Source organism: Suncus etruscus, chromosome 4 (assembly GCF_024139225.1).
Source record: "Suncus etruscus isolate mSunEtr1 chromosome 4, mSunEtr1.pri.cur, whole genome shotgun sequence".
Classification (NCBI taxonomy): Eukaryota; Metazoa; Chordata; class Mammalia; order Eulipotyphla; family Soricidae; genus Suncus; species Suncus etruscus.
This window is the reverse complement of record NC_064851.1, coordinates 51688660-51711193: the sequence shown is the minus strand read 5'-3', so window position 1 is coordinate 51711193 and position 22534 is coordinate 51688660. Positions and strand designations below refer to the sequence as shown.

Here is a 22534-nt window from a genome sequence, read left to right as displayed (position 1 = left end):
AACAAAAACACTTCCAGTACTGTAAGTAGTGCTAGTGAAGTGCAAAGTTATATTGCATGATTAGGATTCAGAACAAGTGTTTAACGAACTGTTTTGTAGGTAATTAACACTCAATTGTTATTTTCATCATGTACATCCAGGGCTCATACATGCCGGAGCTGCAGCTAGTTGGTCTGGCACAGCAGGGTTCAACTCCCTCCTTTGCTAGCATCTTGGTCCCCTTGTTCCCCCAGCAAGTGCAGTGAGTGTCTAGGTCCCGGTTCTCTTGCACAAGTGTGTGTGGGTGGGTGGGGTTCTAGTGGCTCACAAAAGGCAGCAGAAGGGAGCTTTCCCTTGAAGGGCTGCTGTCCTGTCATCCGTATCCGAGGTGGGAGGAAAACTGGGGCTAAGAGACACAGCTGGCAAGAACACACACTCAAGCAACTTCTGGGGAAAACGTTGTTGGGCAGTGAAGTCCATTTAATAATGGTTTTATAGGATCCCAGTGGGAGGCAGTATGCAAAGTCATTTTTTTGAATACCAGTCTATTATCTTAATTGAGATCTTGTTTATCCATGAAGAAATGTATCCTTCCTTTGAACCTGAATGAAAGTTTGGCTAGGTGAAGTATTTGTGGTAAGGCATTCATTTCATGGAGTTTTTTTTTTTTGTTGTTGTTGTTTTTTTTTTAATTTCTACTGAATCCACCATTGTCTTCAGGCCTGGCTGGTAGCTTGTGATAAATCTTCTGTAACTCTTTTTTTTTTTTTTTTTTGGTTTTTGGGCCACGTCCGGCATTGCTCAGGGGTTACTCCTGGCTGTCTGCTCAGAAATAGCTCCTGGCAGGCACGGGGGACCATATGGGACACCGGGATTCGAACCAACCACCTTTGGTCCTGGATCGGCTGCTTGCAAGGCAAACGCCGCTGTGCTATCTCTCTGGGCCCTTCTGTAACTCTTTTTTTTTTTTTTTTTTTTTTTTGGGACTCACCCGGCAATGCTCAGGGGCTACTCCTGGCTCCATGCTCAGAAATTGCTCCTGGCAAGCACGGGGGACCATATGGGACGCCGGGATTCGAACCGATGACCTTTTGCATGAAAGGCAAACGCCCCACCTCCATGCCATCTCTCCGGCCCCCTTCTGTAACTCTTAAGGATGCCTCTTCATATATAATTTTCCTTTTGATCTTGCTGCTTTCAGTATTCTATATCTGGTTTTTATCCTTGTGACTAGAATATGCCTTGAGGTGCTTTCCTTTGGGTCTCATTCAGTTGGCACTCTTCAGGTGCCCAGGATTTGTGTGCATGCACTCTTTAGGTCTGGAAGCTTCTAAATAATGATGTCTTTGACTGTTGCTTCTGCATTGGGGTTTTCTTTTTGCCTCTCGGGGATTTCAGTGATTCTTATATTGTTCCTGTTGAATTTATCTCAAAGATTTCTTGTCATCTATTTGCTTATTTAGAGGATTTTTTAATAAAACATCTGTTTATTTTAAGGTTCTTTTCCAGCTTCTGTTGTATCGAGTTGCTATGCAGCTCATCTTCTAGCTCACTAATCCTTTCCTCAGAAGCTGTTACTCTACCGATGAGGCCTTCCAGTAATTTTTCATTTCTGTCATCTGAAGTTTATTCATTTGTACTGTCATAGCCTTTAAATTTTATTGGCTGTCTGATCTATGATTTCTTTGAGTTCTTTGAACATCTTCCACATTTTTTTCTCTAACATCCTTTTCAGAGAGGTTAAGTAGGTGACTAATTGTTGGGTCTCAGGACTACCATCTTCATTCAGTATGTGTGGTAAGGTTCTGTGTTGCCTTCCCATTGTGACCTATGCAGTGTGGTTGTGTCTTTTTTTTTTTTTTTTTTTTAATATATTTTGGTGGGGCTCTTTGACTAAAAATCAGAGTGAGGCTTCGCCAGTGCTTGTCTTTTGGTGACTAGCATTATTTCTAAATATCCACAAGAGTCAGAGCTCAGTCCGCCAAGACAAAGTTAGAACACTGTTAGGGCACAACTCACTGGTCATTGCCACTTTCTCCAGAAATTTCACTAGGAGCTTGATTTTTCCATCTGGTGATGGATAGTGTTTCCTTTCCTGGAGTAAGGCGTGTTGCCTGCTTGGGGTTTGGGAGCTAGAGGAGATGAGCTATTCTCCTGATCTCTTGGTTCTTCTTCCTAGGATGCTGTGGCAGCTGCTACAGTTGCTACTCTGTTTCCAACAGTTTTTCTACCCCAAAAAGTATAAAAATGATCTTATAAGTTAAATATATATGTAACACATAATCTAACTAGGTTATAGATATCTGAAGATATTTTGCTTTTCAAGTAATTCACTATTCTATATTGTATTGATAACAAGCCTATTCCAGTGCCATAGGTAGTACAGTAAGAAATAGATAAAGATGGACTCTGAACTCAAGCTAAAGTTGAACCATGACTTAATTCTTTTTTATTTTTTTGGTTTTGGGGCCACACCCAGTGATGCTCAGTGGTTACTCCTGGCTATGCGCTAAGAAATCGCTCCTGGCTTGCGGGACCATATGGGACATCCAGGGATCAAACCACGGTCTGTTCTAGGTTAGCATGTGCAAGGCAACATCCTACCACTTGCACTACTGGCCCCATTTCTTATTACTTGTATAACCTTGGCGATATATTTGCCTTTGTATATCACAAGGTATGGTTCTCCCTCAAAAAAAAAAAAAGAGTAGATGTGATTATTTAAAATTCATCATTTTGATTGGGGCTGGAGAAATATAGTACAGTGGATGGGTTGCTTATGTTTCATATCCAACCTTGATTTCATCTGTGGCACTCCATATGGTCCTGTGAGCCACTACTGGTTTGGGTGTGGCCCAAAGAAAAAAAAACCATAAACTTTTTAGAGGCCTTATTTTCAGATGTTGCTTGCTATCTCAGAAAATTATAGGGATTTGGAGTTTTACAGCAGTTAATGCATATGTCTAGCATCTGGCCAACCTAGGTTGAATATCCAGTATGACATGGTCCTGGAATATCATTGGATACATCCTTTAAAGCATTGGAGGTCAATACATACACACACACACACACACACTCACACACACACACACAGACACACACACAAAATATATCAAGAAGGAAGGAGACAAAAATATATTGTTTTTCTTTCAATGCAACTTAAAATAGTATGTTCTATATAAACTTAAATTCCTATATCCTTGAATGTGACTTATTGCTACTAAAATAGTTGTGGAATGGGAAAGTGAATGGTACATTTTACTAGCTATCAAAAATACTTCTATATATTTTATAAACACTATAAACCTTTGCTGTATTGAGGGAAGTGAAGAACACAGTGCACCTATATCCAATAGTGCTCAGGAACAATTTCCAGCTCTGTTCTTGGGATCACTCCTACTCCTAACAGTGCACCAGCCCCACCTGGAGTAATCCTTGAGCATTTCCAGGAAAGGCCCAACCCCTCACCCTGAAAGATTTTCATTCATCCAATAACTATTTCTGGAGCTCTAGTTCCATTTTTGTCTTGGAGGAGAGAGACATTGGAACAGAGCCCCAGATTTCATGGATTGTATTTTAAGGGGATATGGGCAACAATTAGTGCTTTTCTATAGTGAACTTATAAAATGTTAATGCAAATATGTTACCTACATAGTCAGATATAATTGCTTGTGGTGAAGAATTGAATATGATGGAAAAACAACTTGGAGCCCAACTTGAACATTTAAAATTGACAGTTACCTCAAAGACAGCTGTTCCAACTTCACAAGTCTTTGTAAGTATTATTATTATTATTATTATTATGTTTTTTTTTTACTAACTTTGACTTTATTCAATATATTTTTGAGTTCTGTCAATTTTGATCAGAGCTCGTTATTATGTTAACATTCTAAAAATATAGTAGTTTTGGGGCCGGAGCCATAGTGGAGTGGTAGGGCATTTGCCTTGCACGAGGCTGACCCAGGATGGACCTGGGTTTGATCCCCAGCACCCCATATGGCCCCCAAGCCAGGAACGATTTCTGAATGTATACCCCTGAGTATCACTGGGTGTGGCCCAAAAACCAAAAAAAAAATAGTAGTTTTATACAAATTGATGCTCTTCTTTATGGAGTTGTTTAAGAGGATTCAATTCACAGTTAATTACTAAAGGAAACACAAATACCATATATATTTTTCTATTTCTTATTATTAATTTGGTTTTTGGGTCACACCTGGTGGTGCTCAGGAGTTACTCCTGGCTCTGCCCTCAAAAATCGATCCTGGCAGGCATAGAGGACCATATAGGATGCCATAATTTGAACCACCATCCATCTTGGGTTGGCTGCGTGCAAAGCAAATGCCCTAGCACTGTGCTATATCTCCAGCCCCTCTATTTTTTATTTTAATATTGTGATTTACCATGCTGTTAATAATATAGATATTTCAGGCATTAAATACTCAAACATCAATCCCACCACCATGTGACCTTTCCTTGCCAGTGTCTCCAATGTCCCACTCACCACCTTCATGCAGGCACAAACAAATTTACTTCATAGTATTTGAAACAAGGACCATAGTACCAATGTTGGTTGCAACAACAAAAATAGTCTGGTACAGTGTTGAAAGTGAGTTCTGATAGTTGTTTAGAAAATGCCTTTAGTAAGCAGGCAATGAGACCTTTTTAAAAGGAGAAAATAATCATTTTGTCTACCAAGCCTGTACCTATACTAATTTATCATCTGCCTATTTTATGGACAAATTTGGAATTCCAAGGAAGCAAAAGATTCACACACACACTATTTTCTAGATCATTTGAGAATGTGATAATTTTTTGTCATCATTCCTAATATTTAATTTTGCAAACCATGAAAATCAAGACATGTTGTTTCCATAATAACTAGAATCAAATTAAGTTTTCAGTTTGAATATTCTATATGTAAAGTGACTTTTAATATGAATAAAATATTTTATCTCTTTATGAGATTAAAAAGTCAGTAATTGCTAGTTCAAAAGGCAAGCCATAAGATTTATTTCTAGGCTTTCCAGAATAATTTGATTGTGGTTAAGCCAGATAAATCTACTTATAAATAACATTTAACTTTAAAAATAAATGATAAGGAGCTGGAGCAATAGTACAGTGGGTAGGGCATTTGCCTTCTATACAGACAACTCAGATTCCATCCCTGGCATCCCGTATAGTGCCTCAAGCCCTCCAGGAGTGATTCCTGAGTGTCTAGAGGCAGGAGTAACTCCTGAGCACTGCTGAGTGTGCTAAAACACACATACACATACACACACATGAGAGAGAGAGAGAGAGAGAGAGAGAGGAGAGATGGGAGAGAGAGAGGAGAGAGAGGGGGGGAGAGAAGAGAGAGAGGAGAGAGAGAGAAAAGAGAAAGAGGAGAGAGAAGAGAGAGAAAGAGAAAGAAAGAAAGAAAGAAAGAAAGAAAGAAAGGAAGGAAGGAAGGAAGGAAGGAAGGAAGGAAGGAAGGAAGGAAGGAAGGAAGGAAGGAAGGAAGGAAGGAAGGAAGGAAGGAAGGAAGGAAGGAAGAAGGAAGGAAGGAAGGAAGGAAGGAAGGAAGGAAGGAAGGAAGGAAGGAAGGAAGGAAGGAAGGAAGGAAGGAAGGAAGGAAGGAAAGGAAGGAAAGGAAGGAAGGAAGGAAGGAAGGAAGGAAAAGAAAGAAAGAAAAGAAAGAAAGAAAGAAAGAAAGAAAGAAAGAAGGAAGGAAGGAAGGAAGGAAGGAAGGAAGAAGGAAGGAAGGAAGGAAGGAAGGAAGGAAGGAAGGAAGGAAGGAAGGAAGGAAGGAAGAAAGAAAGAAGAAAGAAAGAAAGAAAGAAAGAAAGAAAGAAAGAAAGAAAGAAAGAAAGAAAGAAAGAAAGAAAGAAAGAAAGAAAGAAAGAAAGAAAGAAAGAAAGAAAGAAAGAAAGAAGAAAGAAAGAAAGAAAGAAAGAAAGAAAGAAAGAAAGAAAGAAAGAAAGAAAGAAAGAAAGAAAGAAAGAAAGAAAGAAAGAAAGAAAGAAAGAAAGAAAGAAAGAAAGAAAGAAAGAAAGAAAGAAAGAAAGAAAGAAAGAAAGAAAGAAAGAAAGAAAGAAAGAAAGAAAGAAAGAAAGAAAAAAAGGAGAAAAAGATATTTCCCTTTGACTTTTGCTCCTGGTAGGCTCAGAGGACCATATGGGATGCCGGTATTTGAACCACAGTCTTTCTGCATGCAAGGCAAATGCCTTGCCTCCATGCTATTTCTCCGGCCCTCCCTCTGACTTTTTGTTTGGTTTTTAGAGTAAGAAAAAATAATTTTATTTAAGAATATTATAATTGTAAGAAGTATAGGCAGGTCAATACTCTTAGTAGTAAAATATTATCTTTTTACCTTTTGGAGGAAGCATTCATAAATATTTTAGGTGATTATATGTATTTGGATTTTTTTGAATACACAAGCTATGACAATCAAAATAAAATTATTTTGGGGGGGGATAAAAAAAAATAAAATTATTTGAATTAAAATGCAAGTATAAAAAACACAAGTATATTTTCTCATAATTATTGAGGACAATTTTTATTTAGACTTTTTATCTCATTCAGGAAATCTTTATTTGATTGCAAATGAATTTTTTAATTTTAAGTATACTGATTATAATTTTTATTAAACAGTAATATTTTGAAAGTTTTCCATCTTCTCCTCAGCCCACCTTCATTGTACTTTCAAATCTATGGACCTGCTTTCAAGATGAAACTGTTTTAATTAGTGTTCTCAGTAATTTAATTACTCACCTTGAGTCATTTCTGGGCACTCATGAAGAACTCTTTCCTGAGAAATTAATGCAAGATCTTTTTGATGGAGTGACCGTGAAAACTGATACGGAGAGATTGAAAGAACACCTGGGTAATAAAAATTGTCTATTATTTTCTCTTTTCTTAAAATTTCCTCTAGAATAAAATCAGCTTTTGTTTTATGTGAGTCAGATTTTTCTGACTAGTAAGCAACTAGATTGTAAAAGTAGTTAGTACCCATTATAGAAAATATAAAGAAAAGAAAATACAAAACTTACTATCTTATCAAACAATAACTTCCTAATATTATTGTTAGTGTTTTGCTGAATAATGTTCTGTGCTTACTGAACCTGTCTTTTTATTGATTTTCAGTAGAAATTATATTAATTCATGCCATCTTGATTGCAGAAGAAGCTTTATTTATTTAAAAAACAATTTGCTGTTTATCTGCTTTAGACTCCGGTTGAACTTATGAGTCAATAATTTTTTTCTTTAAAATTAATTATACTAATTTTAGGCTCTTAAGAGATGCATTGATGGGGCCGGAGAGATAGCATGGAGGTAAGGCATTTGCCTTTCATGCAGGAGGTCATCTGTTCGAATCCCGGTGCCCCACATGGTCCCTGTGCCTGCCAGGAGCAATTTCTGAGCCTGGAGCCAGGAATGCATTGAGGGCACGGAGAGATAGCATAGCAGCATTTGCCTTGCAAGCAGCCGATCCAGGACCAAAGGTGGTTGGTTCGAATCTCGGTGTCCCATATGGTCCCCGTTCCTGCCAGGAGCTATTTCTGAGCAGACAGCCAGGAGTAACCCCTGAGCAACGCCGGGTGTGACCCAAAAACCAAAAAAAAAAAAAAAAAAAAAAAAAGATGCATTGAGTCTGGTTGAAAGCTTTTTGGGTGTGTGTGTGAAAGAGGCACACCCAGCAGTGCTCAAGTATCAATCCTGGTGGGTTTGGGGAACCACATGTGGTGCTGGGGGTTGAATCTGGTTTGGCTGCATGAAAGTCAAGTCCCCTTTCCTCTCGTACTATTTCTCTGGCCACTCTGAAAGTCTAAATCAGTAAATTTATTTTGCATTCTCCCTTTTTTTTTTTTTTTGACTCTTCTATCTCGATAGACAACTTCTGTTGTTATTTATCATATTGTATTTTCTGTTCTTACAAAACTTAAAAATGTACTTAAAAATGTAAAAAATATTGCATAAGACTAGACTTGTTTCCTTAAAAAAAAAAGGAAAGTTTTCTCAGCAGATGGAATTAGGTCTCTAAATTTCCTTTCTAATCCTATTTTTGCAAAAGTTAAAAAGAAAATGTTTGAGGATGTTATTCACTTGATTTTGTGTTTTTTGTTTGTTTTGTTCATTATTTTCCTTTTTTTCTTTTTTCTTTTTCTTTTCTTTTCTTTCTTTTTTCTTTTTTTTTTTTGAGTGAGTGAGTGAGTGAGAAGTAGAGGCATCCTGAGATGTTCAGGGTTTACTTCTAGCTCTGTGATCATCCCCGGTGATGTCTGTGGTTGAATTTGGTCAGACACAACATGCAAAGCAAGTACTTTAACCCATGCATTATCTCTTTAGGTAAAAGATTTTCAATGCTAGGGCTAGAGAGATAGTACATCAAAGTAGGATACTTGCCTTACGTACCCAAGTTTAATCTTGGCATCCCATCTAATCCCTGAATTATGCAAGGAGTAACCCCTGAGCATCTTTGGGGATGGTCCAAAACAAATATCGAATTATTTTTAAAAAGAATTTTTATTCTTTGCATTTGTCTTTCACCTCTTTAGTTAAACTGATTTCAAGGTACTTGATTTTCCAAGGCACAGTTGTGAATGGGATTTATTTTTAATAGCTCTATTTTCTTATTCATTACATGTATATATAAAAGCCATGGATGTTTTGTGCATTAATTTTGTAGTCTTCACTTTTACTATAAAATCTAGTTTTTCTAGTAGCTTTTTTGTAGAATCTTCATATTTTATAAATATAGTATATGTCATCTCTAAAGACTGAGAGCTTGGCTTCTTCCTTTCCTGTGTTGTTACCCTTGATCCTCTTCTTCCTCCTCCTTCTCCCCTCCCCTTCTCCTCCCCCTCCCTCTTCCCCTCTCCCTTCTCCTCCTCTTCCTCCTCCCCCTCCCTCTCCTCCTCCTCCTTCTCTCTTTTGTGCCTTTAATTGCTTTTCATTGTCTTGCTTTTAATTGCTACAGCAAGTACTTCCAGTATTAGATTGAATAAAAGTAGCAAGTGGGCAACTTTGTATAGTGCCAGATCTTAGGGGAAAGGCCTTTGGTTGTTCCCTGTTTGAATATAATGCTTGTGGTAAATAACTTTGACTATATTATAGACGATTCCTTCAATTTACCTCTTGTAGAAATTTTTATCATGAACAGATGCTGGACCTTGTCAAATGCTTTCTCTGTTTCTATTGATATGATCACATGAATTTTATATTTTCTTTTGTTGATACGGTTTATTATATGATTGAACTGCATATGTTAAATCATTCTTGCGTCTCTGGAATAAACCCTACAGTGTCAAGGTGTAAGACCTCCTTGATAAGCTGTTGGATTCTATTTGCTAGAATTTTGTTGAGGGTCTTTGCATCATCAAGGGTATCAGCCTGTAATTCTCTTTGCTTTTGGTATCAGGGTGATGTTAACTTCAAAGAAACTGTTTGGGTATATTCCTGTTTCTTCAAATTCCTGGAAAAACCTTTAAAAAAGTTGGACCTTTAAAAAAGGTCCTATTTAAAGGTTTGAAAGTATTCTGGACCTGAACTTTTGTTTTTGGGATGTCTTTTGATAACCATTTCCATTTCCTTGGTAGTGATAGATCTATTCAGGTTTTCTACATCATCTGTAGTCAACCTGAGGAAGTTACAGTAATGCAAGAACTTATCCAATTCTTCCAGGTTCTCTCATTCTGTGGCATAAAGATTCTCAAAGTAATCTCTGATTACCCTTTAAGTTTCTGTAATATCTGTAGTGACATTTTTGATTCAACTTATGAAGTTTCTCTTTCTCTCTCTTAGTGTCTTGCTAATGATATATTGATCTTGTTTATTTTCCAAAGAACCAAATTTCAATTCACTGGTCTTTTGGATGATATTTTAATTAATTAATTAATTATGTTTTTGGTTTTTGGGTCACACCTAGCCACACTCAGGGGTTACTCCTGGCTCTGTGCTCAGAAATAGCTCCTGGCAGGCTTGGGGACCATAATGGATGCCAGGATTCGAACCACCGTCCTTTTGTATGGAAGGCAAATGCCCTACCTCCATGCTATTTCTCTGGCCCTGGTCTTTTGGATTGTTTTTAGATGTAAAAATATTAATTTCTGCTCTGTTTTATTATTTCATTCCTTCTGCCTGCTTTCAGATAATTTTGTTGGTCATTTTCAATTTCTAAACTGTAGCATTAAACTATAGATCCCTTCTTGATGAATGCTTGAAAAATCTATACATTTTCCTCTTACTACAGCTTTTGCTGAGTCCCACAAATATGATAATTTATCTTAATTCTCATTTTCCCAGGAATATTTTGATTTCCTCCCTGATCCACAGATTGTTCAATATTGAGCTATTTAATTTCCAGGTGCTAAAGTTATTACCCAATTTCTGTTTGTAATTCAATTTTATTTTCAGTGCATTATGTTCAGAGGAGACAGTTGATACAGTTTCTATCTTCTTGATTTTTTGAGGTATTTTTTTTTGGATCAGTGTGTGATCTATCTTGGAAAATGTTTCATGTGCATTGGAAAAGAAAGTGTATTCAGCATTGGGGGATGGAAAGTCATATATATACATATATATATATATATATATATATATTTATATTGTTGAGTCTTAACCTGGTTAATCTATCAATAAATGACAGGAAGGTGTTGAAGCCTTCCACTACTAATGTGTTGCTATTGATGTCTTCTTCAAGTCTATTAGCAATTCTTATAAGTATTGCTGGCCTCTTATTGGGTGCATGTGTGTTTAGGAGTGTGATTTCTTCCTAATGCATGTATTCCTTGATTATTAAGAAATAAGCTTCTCTGTCTCATAACCTTTTAAGCCTGAAGTCTATGTCATCTAATATTAGTATGGCCATCTTAGCCTTTTTTTTTTTTTTGCCTTTGTTTGCTTGAAGGATTGTCTTTCAACCTTTAACTTTAGGTCTGTGATTGCTCTGACTATTCAAATGTGTTTCTTTCAGGCAGCAAAATATGGATTTTCTGATCCCTTTTGTCACTCTGTATCTCTTTTTTTTTTTTTTTTTGGGCCACACCCAGCTGTGCTCAGGGGTTACTCCTGGCTATCTGCTCAGAAATAGCTCCTGGCAGGCACGGGGGACCATATGGGACACTGGGATTTGAACCAACCACCTTTGGTCCTGGATCGGCTGTTTGCAAGGCAAACGCCGCTGTGCTATCTCTCTGGGCCCACTCTGTATCTCTTAATAGATGTATTTAGTATATTGACATTGAGAGAGATGATTGTCCTGGGGATTTTGTGCCTGCTCTCCGTAGAAATTTGGTGTGGTTTTTGATTTGTCTTGCCATAGAGTAGACCTGATAGTTCTTCTTTTAAGCTTAGTTTTGTTTCTGTAAAGTTCCTGAACTATTGTTGATCCATGAAGCAGTGTATCCTTCCTTCAAACCTGAATGAAAGTCTGGCTGGATGAAGTAGTCTTGGTGAGGCACTCATTTCATTAAGGTTTTTGTTTGTTTGTTTTAAGTATATATCACCAACTGCCTTCAGGTCTGGAGGGTTGCCTGTGTAAATCTGCTGTAAATCTTAGTTTTCTCCTTTGCATATAATTTACCTTTTTGCCATTATTGCTTTTAGTATTCTATCTCTAGCCATGGTTTTCATCATTGTGACTAGATATTGCCTTGGGATGCTTTTATTTGGATCTCTTTTAGCTGGTACTCTTCGCGCATCCAGATGTGGATGGTTATTGTTCTTTAGCTGAGGGAATTTCTCAGTGATGTTTTTTTCTGTTGCTTCTTCATAGGGGTTTTCTTCCTGACTCTCTAGGACCCCAATGATTCTTATGTTGTCTCCTGTTGAATTTATCTTCAAAGTCTATTGTCGTCTGCTCATTTGTTTCAAAAATTTTTTTCATTTTCTATTTGTTTATATTAAGGGTCTTTTCCAGCTTTGTATGGAGGTGCTGTGCATCTCATTGCCCAGCTCACTGGATTCTGTCCTCAGCAACTCTGCTGAGAGTGCTTAGTTACTTTGTTACTCTGCTGATGAGGCTTTCCTTGAGTTCTTCATTTGCCTATCAAAAAAATTTTTCTTTTTGGATTTTTGGGCCACACCCTTTTGACGCTCAGGGGTTACTCCTGGCTATGCGCTCAGATATCACCCCTGGCTTGGGGAAACCATATGGGACGCTGGGGGATCAAACCACTGTCTGTCCTAGGCTAGTGCTTGCAAGGCAGACACTTTACCTTTAGCGTCACCTCTCTGGTACCTGCCTACCAAATTTTTCAGTCCTAATAATTCTGATTGAAGCTTTCTCATTCTCATTTATACTCTCCCATTCCCTTGTTTTATTGTTTCTTTGAATTATTTGAGCATCCTTAACATTTCCTCTCTAGAGTCCTGATCAGAGAGGCTATAGAGGTTGCTGATATTAATTGGGTGTTCATTTTTTTTCTTTTTTTCTTTTTTTGTTTTTGGGCCTCACCTGGTGATGCTCAGGGGTTACTCTTGGCTATGCGCTCAGAAATCACTCCTGGCTTGGAGGACCATATGGGATGCCAGGGATCAAACCACAGTCTGTTTTAGGTTAGCTCATGCAAGGCAAATGCCCTACCACTTGTGCCATCACTACCACCTTCATTAAGTGTGGTGGGATTCTGTGTTGCTTTCTCATTGTGACCATTGGTTGGTCACATTGGTTTTTTAATGTGTTGTGGTGGGACTCCTTGACTAGAAAAAAATGTATGGTGATGGGGTGAAGGTAGAGTCTTAGTTCAAAGTGACACTTTTTAGTTTAAATGTCACCCATACTCCACAGGTGCTGCCACTACTGTGAGTCACCAATTCTTTCTTTCAGTCTTGTCACAATATCCCACCACTGCTTTCTGGCATTGAGTGTTTCTGGTGACAGGTCTGCTGTAAATCTCAAGGATGCTTGCTTGAATGTAATTTCCCCTTTTGATCTTGCTGTTTTCAGAATTCTGTCTCTATCTGTGGGATTTGTCATTGTGACTAGGATGTGTCTTGGGGTGGTTTTTCTGGGGTCTCTTTTGGTTGGAACTCTTCGAGCATGCAGGATTTGATCACCTATATTCTTTAGCTCTGGAAGTTTCTCTTTAATGATGTTCTTGACCATTGATTCTTCCTGGGAATTTTCTTCCTGGGTCTCTGGGACGCCAATGATTCTTAAGTTGTTTCTGTTGATCTTATCATAGACTTCTATTTTCATCTGTTCCCATTCTTTGACTAATTTTTCCGTTGTCTGCTCATTTGCTTTAAGTTTTTTTTCCAATCTCTCCTGCTGTATGGAATTGTTATGTATCTCATCTTCCACAGCACCAAGTCTATTCTCAGCTTCTGATACCCTGTCCCAGAGCTTATCCATTTTGTCATTCACTTCGTTTACTGACTTTTTCAGTCCTGTTAGTTGACATGTTATTTCAGTTTGGAGTTTTGTCATTTCTGCCTTCATATTTTCTTGGTTCTTATTAGTGTTCTGTTCAACTCGATCCATGGTTTCTTGGAGTCTGTTGAGCACCTTCCATATTGCTAGTCTAAAGTCCTTATCTGAGAGGTTGATTAGTTGTTCAGTCATTATCTGGTCCTCAGAATTGTCATCTTCATTCTCTATGTCTGATGCTGGCCTGCGTTGTTTCCCCATTGTCACACTTGTATTGTGGGTTTTTCTACGTGTTGTGGTGGTATTCATTGTCTATATGATGTAGGCAGCACACTCCTCTGGCTCCTCCCTTTCTGGATGGGCTGGCTTGCCTCTAAGGGAGGGGAGTCCTCCGTGGATGAAGCCTCACACTGGGTCAAATCTTAGGCCTGAGCATGCAACAGAGAAGACAGTCCAGAGAGAAATGCTTGCTTCTCTGATATAGCACAGTTCTTATTGTGATTTTTTCTTATTGTTGCAATGGTGTTCTTTTCTTAGAAGGAGCGCACGGCCGCGTAGCGAAGCGGAGCGGCCGTGCTCTGATGGAGCCTCTTTTGCTCCAATCCCAAGAGTTTCACACAAGAGGACAGTAGACAGATATTTACAGTTCACACTCACAGTTGGGCCCCTCTGCGCAGGCTTAGATTCGTGTCTTTTTCCAATTCTTTCTTTCTCTTGGCCATTTTTTTTTTTTTTGTCTAGGCACATTCACCTCAGTTCAAAACGATGTTTTTTAGTTCAAAAGCTTCCCACTGGCTGCAGCTACTGCTGCTAGTCACAAGTCCTTGCTTTCTCTCAGCCATGCTCTTGTCTCATTTACCTTAGTTCAAAATGGCGCTTCCCCCCACCCCCCAATAAACTGCACACACAGCCCATAGCTGCTCTTGCCATTGCTATTCACCATCCTTTCTTTTTCCCAGCGACACACTCTTTGGATTCTTAATCTTAAACTGTTAGAATACATAACTTTTAAAAGTAAGACAAAGGGGCCTGGAGAGATAGCACAGCGGTGTTTGCCTTGCAAGCAGCCGATCCAGGACCAAAGGTGGTTGGTTCGAATCCCGGTGTCCCATATGGTCCCCCATGCCTGCCAGGATCTATTTCTGAGCAGACAGCCAGGAGTAACCTCTGAGCAATGCCGAGTGTGGCCCAAAAACCAAAAAAAAAAAAAGTAAGACAAAGGCACTTAAAACCATCCTTATTGTTGAGGGTTTCTTTATTTTAATAATAGCATATCTATGCATATATGTACTAAATGAAAATTTAAAAGTTGATCACTTAAACTGTAGATTTTAAATCAGCCACATTGTTTAGATTTACACGTTATTTATTGCCATACAATAAAACTTTTTATTTATGAGAACATTGCCTGAAATAAGTACACTTTTAAAATAATTTAAATGTTTTAAATAATTTTTAAATAATTTAATTTACATTTCTACATTTCATCACTTTTTTACATATATCTTGAAAAAAAGAGTGCAAGTCTATTTTCCCACACTATTTAGCTGTAGTTGCAAGTTCATTTGTGGTGTTCACTTTTCAGCTTTATGAGAAACAGGCACAGATAATATCTTTAACCAGTCGTCCAAATCTAATGCTGATTTGCAGGTGTATAAAGGTTGAAAGCCTTTGTCTACCACCTTGGCTATAATTGCTGGTTCATAGGCCAGTGTGCAGATAGGTGCTAGTCCACAGACATTAGAATCTTGTATTATTCCCAGCAGCCCATATGGTTCCCTGAACACTACCAGGAATTATTCTTGAATATATAATCAGGAGTAATCTCTAAGCATTGCTAGGCATGGCCCCAAAACCAAACTAAACAGTCAAGAAATTTTAAAAAATACCCCCAAATTTATGCCTTCATTTAAAAAAAACAAGTCAAGAACTTTTCTTTTTGACTATACTTCAGAATATTCCCAAGTGTTTCAAGAAGCAATGGCTCTAGTGCTGAAACATCATGCTTATTTTGGTACTTAGTATGTTATAAAGAGTGCTACTATTTTAAAAAATTAAAATTTATTTAAAATTTATTAAATTTATTATTTAAATTTTATTTAAAATTGCCTTTTCTCTACTTTGGTCTCCTGTTTATTTCCTTGAATTGTTTTACTCCTTTTATTGATTACTTTTCTTGTCTTTTTATTTTAGAAGACAGGGTTCCTTTGGTGGATTCCAAGAAACTAGAATGGCTTTTCCCAGAAACAACAGCAAATTTTGATAAACTGCTAATTCAGTATCGAGGATTTTGTCCTTACATGTTTGCTACAAAAAATGGTCTTCTCCTTCCAGGTTTGTCGATGAAATAATTACTTTACATTACCTGGTTTATAACAGTTTCTGTATTATTTTACTTTACTGACCCCACCACCAAATACTCTGTTTTCCACTCAAACACTTATGTTTTTCAAACATTATAAACAGATACATGAATAAGGAAAGAAATTACAAAGATTATACAGATAAATTTCATCTTTGAAGTATCAGTATAATTTGGTAGGCTGACATAAATAAATGATAATTAAAATGATGGAATGGAGGCTGGAGAGATAGCACAGTGGTAGTGAGTTTGCCTTGCATGTGGCCAATCCCAGTCCTGTTTGATTCCTGGCATCCTCTATGGTCCCCTGAGCCTGCCAGAAACAAATTCTGAGTGCAGAGCCAGGAGTAACCCCTGAGCACCACCGGGTGTGACCCAAAAACATAAATAAATAAATAAATAAATAAATAAATAAATAAATAAATAAAATGATGGAATGCTGTAATATAAAAGGGGAAAAACTTACATATCATAATAAAATATTTCAGGCATGTTGACAATGTGTCATTACTAAACTATATCAAAGTAATTACTTAAAAGAGAAACATGAATTTTTATCCATTTGCATAGATCAGGATTTCTGTGCAAGATTTCTTTAAAGAAATGATCAGGGGGCCGGGCGGTGGCGCTGGAGGTAAGGTAAGCCTTACCTGCGCTAGCCTAGGAGACGGACCGCGGTTCGATCCCCCGGCGTCCCATATGGTCCCCCAAGCCAGGAGCGACTTCTGAGCGCATAGCCAGGAGTAACCCCTGAGCGTCACCGGGTGTGGCCCAAAAACCAAAAAAAAAAAAAAAAAAAAAAAAAAAAAAAAAAAAAAAGAAATGATCAATATTTATCAGGTAAATTTTTTGGGGGGTCATACCCTGTCGTGCTCAGGGGTTACTCCTGACTCTGCGCTCAGAAATCACTCCTGGCAGGCTCAGAGGACTATATGGGATGCTGGAATCGAACTGGGGTACGTTCTGTGTTGGTCGAGTGCAAGGCAAACGCCCTACCACTGTGCTATAGCTTCGGCCCCAGATAAATTTAATGAGGTCTATAATATTAAAACTTCTTCATGGACCAGAGCGCTGGTGTAGTCGTTAGGGTATTTGCCTTGCACGCACTAACATAAGATAGACCACGGTTCGATCCCCAGCATCCCATATGGTCCCCCAAGCCAGGAGATATTTCTGAGCGAATAGCCAGGAGTAACCCCTGAGCGTCACCAGGTGTGGCCCAAATACAATCAAAAGGAAAACACACACACACACACACAAAACAAAACTTCTTCAAAACAAAGAAGAAATCAGGGATTAAATCTGGTTAGGTGTATACAAAGAAAGAGCTCTACTCACTGTACTGTAGTCATTCCGGTCTAAACCTTACAAAACATTTTAAGAAAATAAAAGCCTTAGTTTTATGTACAATGGTGTATATAAGGAACAGTTCTGTGTGTGTATGATGAATATAAAATGACTTAATGTTTCAAACTTAAGTCGTGTTTTTTATTGTTGTTGTTTTTTGGGACATGGCCAGAATTCTCAGAGGTTAATCCTAGCTCTGCACTCAGGAATCACTCCTGGCAGAACATGAGAAACTATATGGGATGCCTGTGACTAAAATCTAGGTCAGAGTCATGCAAGACAAATACTGTCCCCTCTGTACTATTGTTCTGGCTCCTTGAATCAATTCCTTTATTTTATTTTCAGGAAATCCAGCAATTGGAATATTGAAATATAAAGATAAATATTACACTTTCAATTCCAAGGAGGCTGCATGTTTATTTGCAGATAATCCTGAAATTTACACGGATGCAATTAGAGAAACGGCAAAGAAAAATGCAGAATTAATTCAACTACTAGAGCTTCATCAACAGTTTGAAACCCTCATTCCATATTCTCAGGTAAGAACACATTCATTGTTGTTTTTTGTTTGTTTGTTTGTTTTGGAGGGCATAGCCAGCAGTGGCACTCAGTGTTTCCTCCTGACTCTGCACTCAGAAATTACTCCTGGCAGGCTCATTGGACCATATGGGATGCAGGGGATCAAACCCGGGTTAGTTGCATGCAAAGCAAACACCCTGTTGTGTTATTTCTCTGGCCTAAGTTTTTAAAGAACTTGTGACATTTCAAAATGTAGTTAGGGAATAGAATGATAGCTTAATGGGCCAGACACATGTGGGAGGCCTGGGTTCAATTCCTGTCAGCATCTGATCCCCCGGCATAACAGGAATAGGCACAAAAATCAGCAGTAACACCTGAGCACTGTTGTAATGTCCCAAAACCAAAATGTATTGTTAATTAGTTAGCTATAATTTGATTTAAATTTTTTTATATGCAGTGGCCCTAGGCTTCCAGGGCTTCAGGCTGCGGAGGCCCAAGGCAGCCAGGGCCCAGTGCTGCAAAGTTTGCAGGGGCCCATGGGGCCCAGCTGCTGGATGGGGCCAAAAGCCCACCCAGGGACACCAACATGTAGCTACTGCCTGCCTGGAACTGAGAGAGAAAAAGAAGAGAGAAATTGAAACCAAGTATATTTTGATGAAAATTCACCAGCCAGAGGTCCTGGTACAAAAAGGAAAGAAAAGGGACTACATGAAAAGCAGGCGGCATCTCTCCAGTGCTTTATTTCTGGTCCTCATGGACCAACAGGTGCTGCTTTGGTCACTATTCTAGGCCCCTCACACACAACAATCCAAGTTTTTTTTTTTATACCAGCATGACAAGGGGGAGTGTTCAGGGGTATGTCCAGGTGTATTCAAGAAGTGTATTCAAGTTTATCTGTCAAATGGGGTATCCAAGGGGTGTGTCCAAGTCCAACTGCCATACAGTTATATTTATATATAAAGTTATATAATAATTAGGGGCCGGAGAGATAGCATGGAGGGTAAGGCATTTGCCTTTCATGCAGGTCATCGGTTCTAATCCCGGCGTCCCATATGGTCCCCCGAGCCTGCCAGGAGCGATTTCTGAGCATGAAGCCAGGAGTAACCCCTGGGCGCTGCCGGGTGTGACCCCCCCCCAAAAAAAAGTTATATAATAATTATATGCTATTTTTTATTTTATCGAATGTTTCCAAAGTAAAGCAGAGCAAAGGTCAGATAAGGACCCTTCAAGATTATCTGAAAGGGATTCCCATCTGAAGATGGCAACTAAGAAATCAATAGAATTAGTTTTTCTTCTTTGTAGAAGAGGTTTTTCTATTACTATATTAAATTATAAAAAATAGGCACAGGGGCCAGAGCGGTGGCGCAGGCAGTAGGGCATTTGCCTTGCATGCGCTAACATAGGACAGACAGCAGTTTGATCCCTGGCGTTCCATATGGTCCTCCTAGCCAGGAGTGATTTCTGAGTGTATAGCCAGGAGTAACCCCTGAGTGTCACCGAGTGTGGCCCAAAAACCAAAAAAAAAAAAAAAAAAAGTGGGCACAAAGCTAATATTAGTTCAGCAAACTGAATATATTTAACTCAATAATACTGTTTATTTTTTCTGCTGGTGTTTATAAATATAGTTCATGTTAAAGAAAATCTTATTTTTTCTAATTTTTGTTATTATTTTTAGATGAAAGTTGTTGAGAAACATTATATAAAACCAATTACAAAGGCTGAAACTAGCACACAAACAGACACACATATATTGCCACCAACAATTGTGAGATCATATGAATGGAATGAGTGGGAATTAAGAAGACAAGCTATTAAGTTGGTTTGTAACGGTGTTTTCTTAACTTATTTAGTAGAATTTTAATATTTTATTACTATAGAATTATTGAGTTAAATTATGTATTTAAAATTATTTCTAAAAGTTCTTTGCTAACATAAATATTGCTTGCATCATTTATAATTTTCCAGTTTTACATTCTAAGTTCACTTTCTTTTAAGCATATTGTAGAAATACAGAACATGAAGTTACTGCAAGTGTCTATCTGCAAGTGTTTATCTAGCTTACTCAGTGAATTCCTTGTGCTAACTTCATTATTATTGTTATTTTACAGTACTTTATTATTTAAAATAAAAAGTTTTCTAGTATGAAGGCTACACATTTTTCTTTTTAAATAAATATTTATTCATCTCTTTCATTGAAGTCAGGTTTGGAAGGAAATGAGCCTGGCCCTTGAGTACAAAGCCTATATTGAGAGCTTGCTATAACCAGGAAATCAGGCACTTTGTGTTTGTTTTGTTTGGGGGCCACATCCAGTGGTGTTCAGGGCTTACTCCTGGCCCTGTGCTCAGAAGTTGTCACTCCTAGTGGTACTCAGGAGACCTCCTGGTGTGGTGGGGATTGAATTTGGGTTGGCCTAATGTAAGGCAAGCACCTAACCCACTGTACTATATCTAGCCCCATTTGAATTTGGTAGAGACTCAAAGGCAGGGAAGAAGCATGGAGTAGTGGCTCTAATAAACCAGAAACTGGAAGCTGGGCCTCTCAGTTGTTGGTTTCAATGAGCACAATCACTTTCTCAACTCGCTCCTGAATTGGCAAAAAATATTTATTTTATATTCTCATCTGGATTTTCTAGTGTTTGGCTACAATGGAAAAGAATGCTATGTAATTCCTTTTCATGGTGAATGGGAGGGAATAATGCATTTTTGAGACATATTGATCTCTGCGTATTTTCTTATTTTAGGCCAATTTACGTCAGAAAATTACTCATTCTGTGCAAACTGAATTTAGTCACATGAGAAGAGAAAATCATTCGCAGGTATATCCTCCGAGGGATGCTGATACCCAAACGGCCAAGGAAAGCAGCACAGGAGTGCCCAAACCCCAGATTTTTATAGCTGGTCTCCGAGGCAAACAGGGAAAGACCACCCGTGGAGTCAAGGTGAACTTAACTAGACCAGTGGACGAAACATAGCTGGAGACTCCATTTTGAAGAAAGATAACATCAACTTCGAGCAATGGAAAATGTTTTAAACTTCTTTTTTATCTGTGAAAATGAGTTCATTTTGTGGAATTGACAGGTTCACGAATAGGGTGAAATTTTTTGTCTTATGTATCTTCACTGTTAACTCACTGCAAAACACTAAATGAAACTTGTAATGGGTAAAACACCTTCTATTCTATTAAAATTGAAAAGTGAAATTTTGTCCAATCATTTTGTATTTGCTAAAAGAATTGGCAGCACTAAGCCTGAAATTATAATGCCCTTTAAATATAAGTAAGGTGATATGACTAGACTAGTTTACTTTTTAAAATAATATTGTGAATCAGTAAAAATGGAAACCTAATCAGTTTTTTAGTATTACTCTATACATGTTAACTCAGATTACACTGATTTTTTTGTTTTTGTTTTTGTTTTTTTGTTTTGTTTTTGGGCCACACCCGGTGACACTCAGGGGTTACTTCTGACTATGCACTTAGAAATCGCTCCAGGCTTGGGAGATCATATGGAGATTGAACCGAAATTCGTCCTAGGCTAGTGTGGGCAAGGCAGAAGCCTTACAGCTTGTGCCACTGCTCTAAGCCCCCCGATTACACTGATTTTTATTTTTATTTATTATTTTTAATTTTTTTTTTTTTGGCGGGGTAGGGCACATTTGGTGATGCTTAGGGGTTACTCCTGGCTATTCGCTCAGAAATTGCTCCTGGCTTGGGGGACCATATGGGACACTGGGAGGTCGAACTGTGGTCTGTCCTAGGCTAGCATGGGCAAGGCAAACACCTTACCCCTTCGCCACCACTCCGGCCCCATACACTAATTTTTAATAGTTGAAGCAAAAATTCATATATTATTTCTTTAATTAGTAATTTTTGCATCAAATATGGATTTCTAACCACTTGAAATTAAGAGTATCTGAAAACATCTGGCTAGACATATTGAAATTTTTAACCAGATACTACCTATATTACTGACTTTCTCTGCTGTAGTTTATCATTAAAATTGATATAATAATGGGATGAGAGTGCTAGTACAGCATGTGAGGTGTTTGCCCTGAACTTGTCTTATCAGGAATTGATCTAGGCATCCCATATGGTTCCTTGAGTTCTGCCAGAAGTGATTCCTGAGCATAGAGCCTGATGTAACCCCTCAGCTTTGCTGGGTGTGGCCCAAAACTTTAAAAATATTGTGCTGTCAGAGCCAGAGAGATAGCATGGAGGTAAGGAGTTTGCCTTGCATGCAGAAGGTTGGTGGTTCGAATTCTGGCATCCCATATGGTCCCCTGAGCCTGCCAGAAGGAATTTTTGAGCGTAGAGCCAGGAGTAACCCCTGAGTGTTGCCGGGTGTGACCCAAAAAACAAACCAAATCAAAAAAAAAATTGTACTGTCAAGAGGCTAAATGGGATAATACATTTATAATCCTCTCAATAAAATGCCCTTGGACGTTAGTACAGAGGAGTAGGTCTAGTTTCATTATTCCATTTTAAAATTTTCTGACTTTCCATTAGTACCTAGATTAATGTATGTCATGCCATGGTTTTTCACATATGTCTGATGAACAAGAGAACTAAGAAGTAAAAAAGGTCACACCCGGCAGTGCTCAGGGGTTATTCCTGGCTCCAGGCTCAGAAATTGCTCCTGGCAGGCACGGGGGACCATATGGGACGCCGGGATTCGAACCAATGACCTCCTGCATGAAAGGCAAACGCCTTACCTCCATGCTATCTCTCCGGCCCCAGTCTATCAATTCTTAATCTTTTTCATATTGTGGTAGAGGAGGTTAAGAAACCTGTACATGTATAGGAAAAAAAAAGTTCCTGTGGTTGAAATAGAAAGTCTGTGTGGGTGATATTCCAATATGGGAAGAAATGAATTACTACACAATAAGCTTCATAGTACAAAAGATGAAATAAACTTGATTGAATTTTTTTCTTTGTTCCTGTTTTGGAGCCACACTCGGTATTCTCAGGGGTTACATCTGAC

At 38.3% G+C, this 22534-nt stretch overlaps 1 protein-coding gene across 1 annotated transcript in view; it reads left to right on the top strand.

Annotated features, from left to right (window-relative positions):
• The window catches only part of CFAP206 (cilia and flagella associated protein 206), a 36882-nt gene extending 16355 nt beyond the window's left edge, over positions 1-20527 (top strand). The window contains exons 7-12 of the mRNA XM_049772235.1: positions 3635-3754; positions 6643-6841; positions 15521-15661; positions 17382-17575; positions 19231-19374; positions 20297-20527. Of these exons, the coding sequence (XP_049628192.1) occupies positions 3635-3754; positions 6643-6841; positions 15521-15661; positions 17382-17575; positions 19231-19374; positions 20297-20527 (1029 nt within the window). The remainder of the gene's footprint in view (positions 1-3634; positions 3755-6642; positions 6842-15520; positions 15662-17381; positions 17576-19230; positions 19375-20296) is intronic.
• The last annotated feature ends 2007 nt before the right edge of the window (positions 20528-22534 follow it).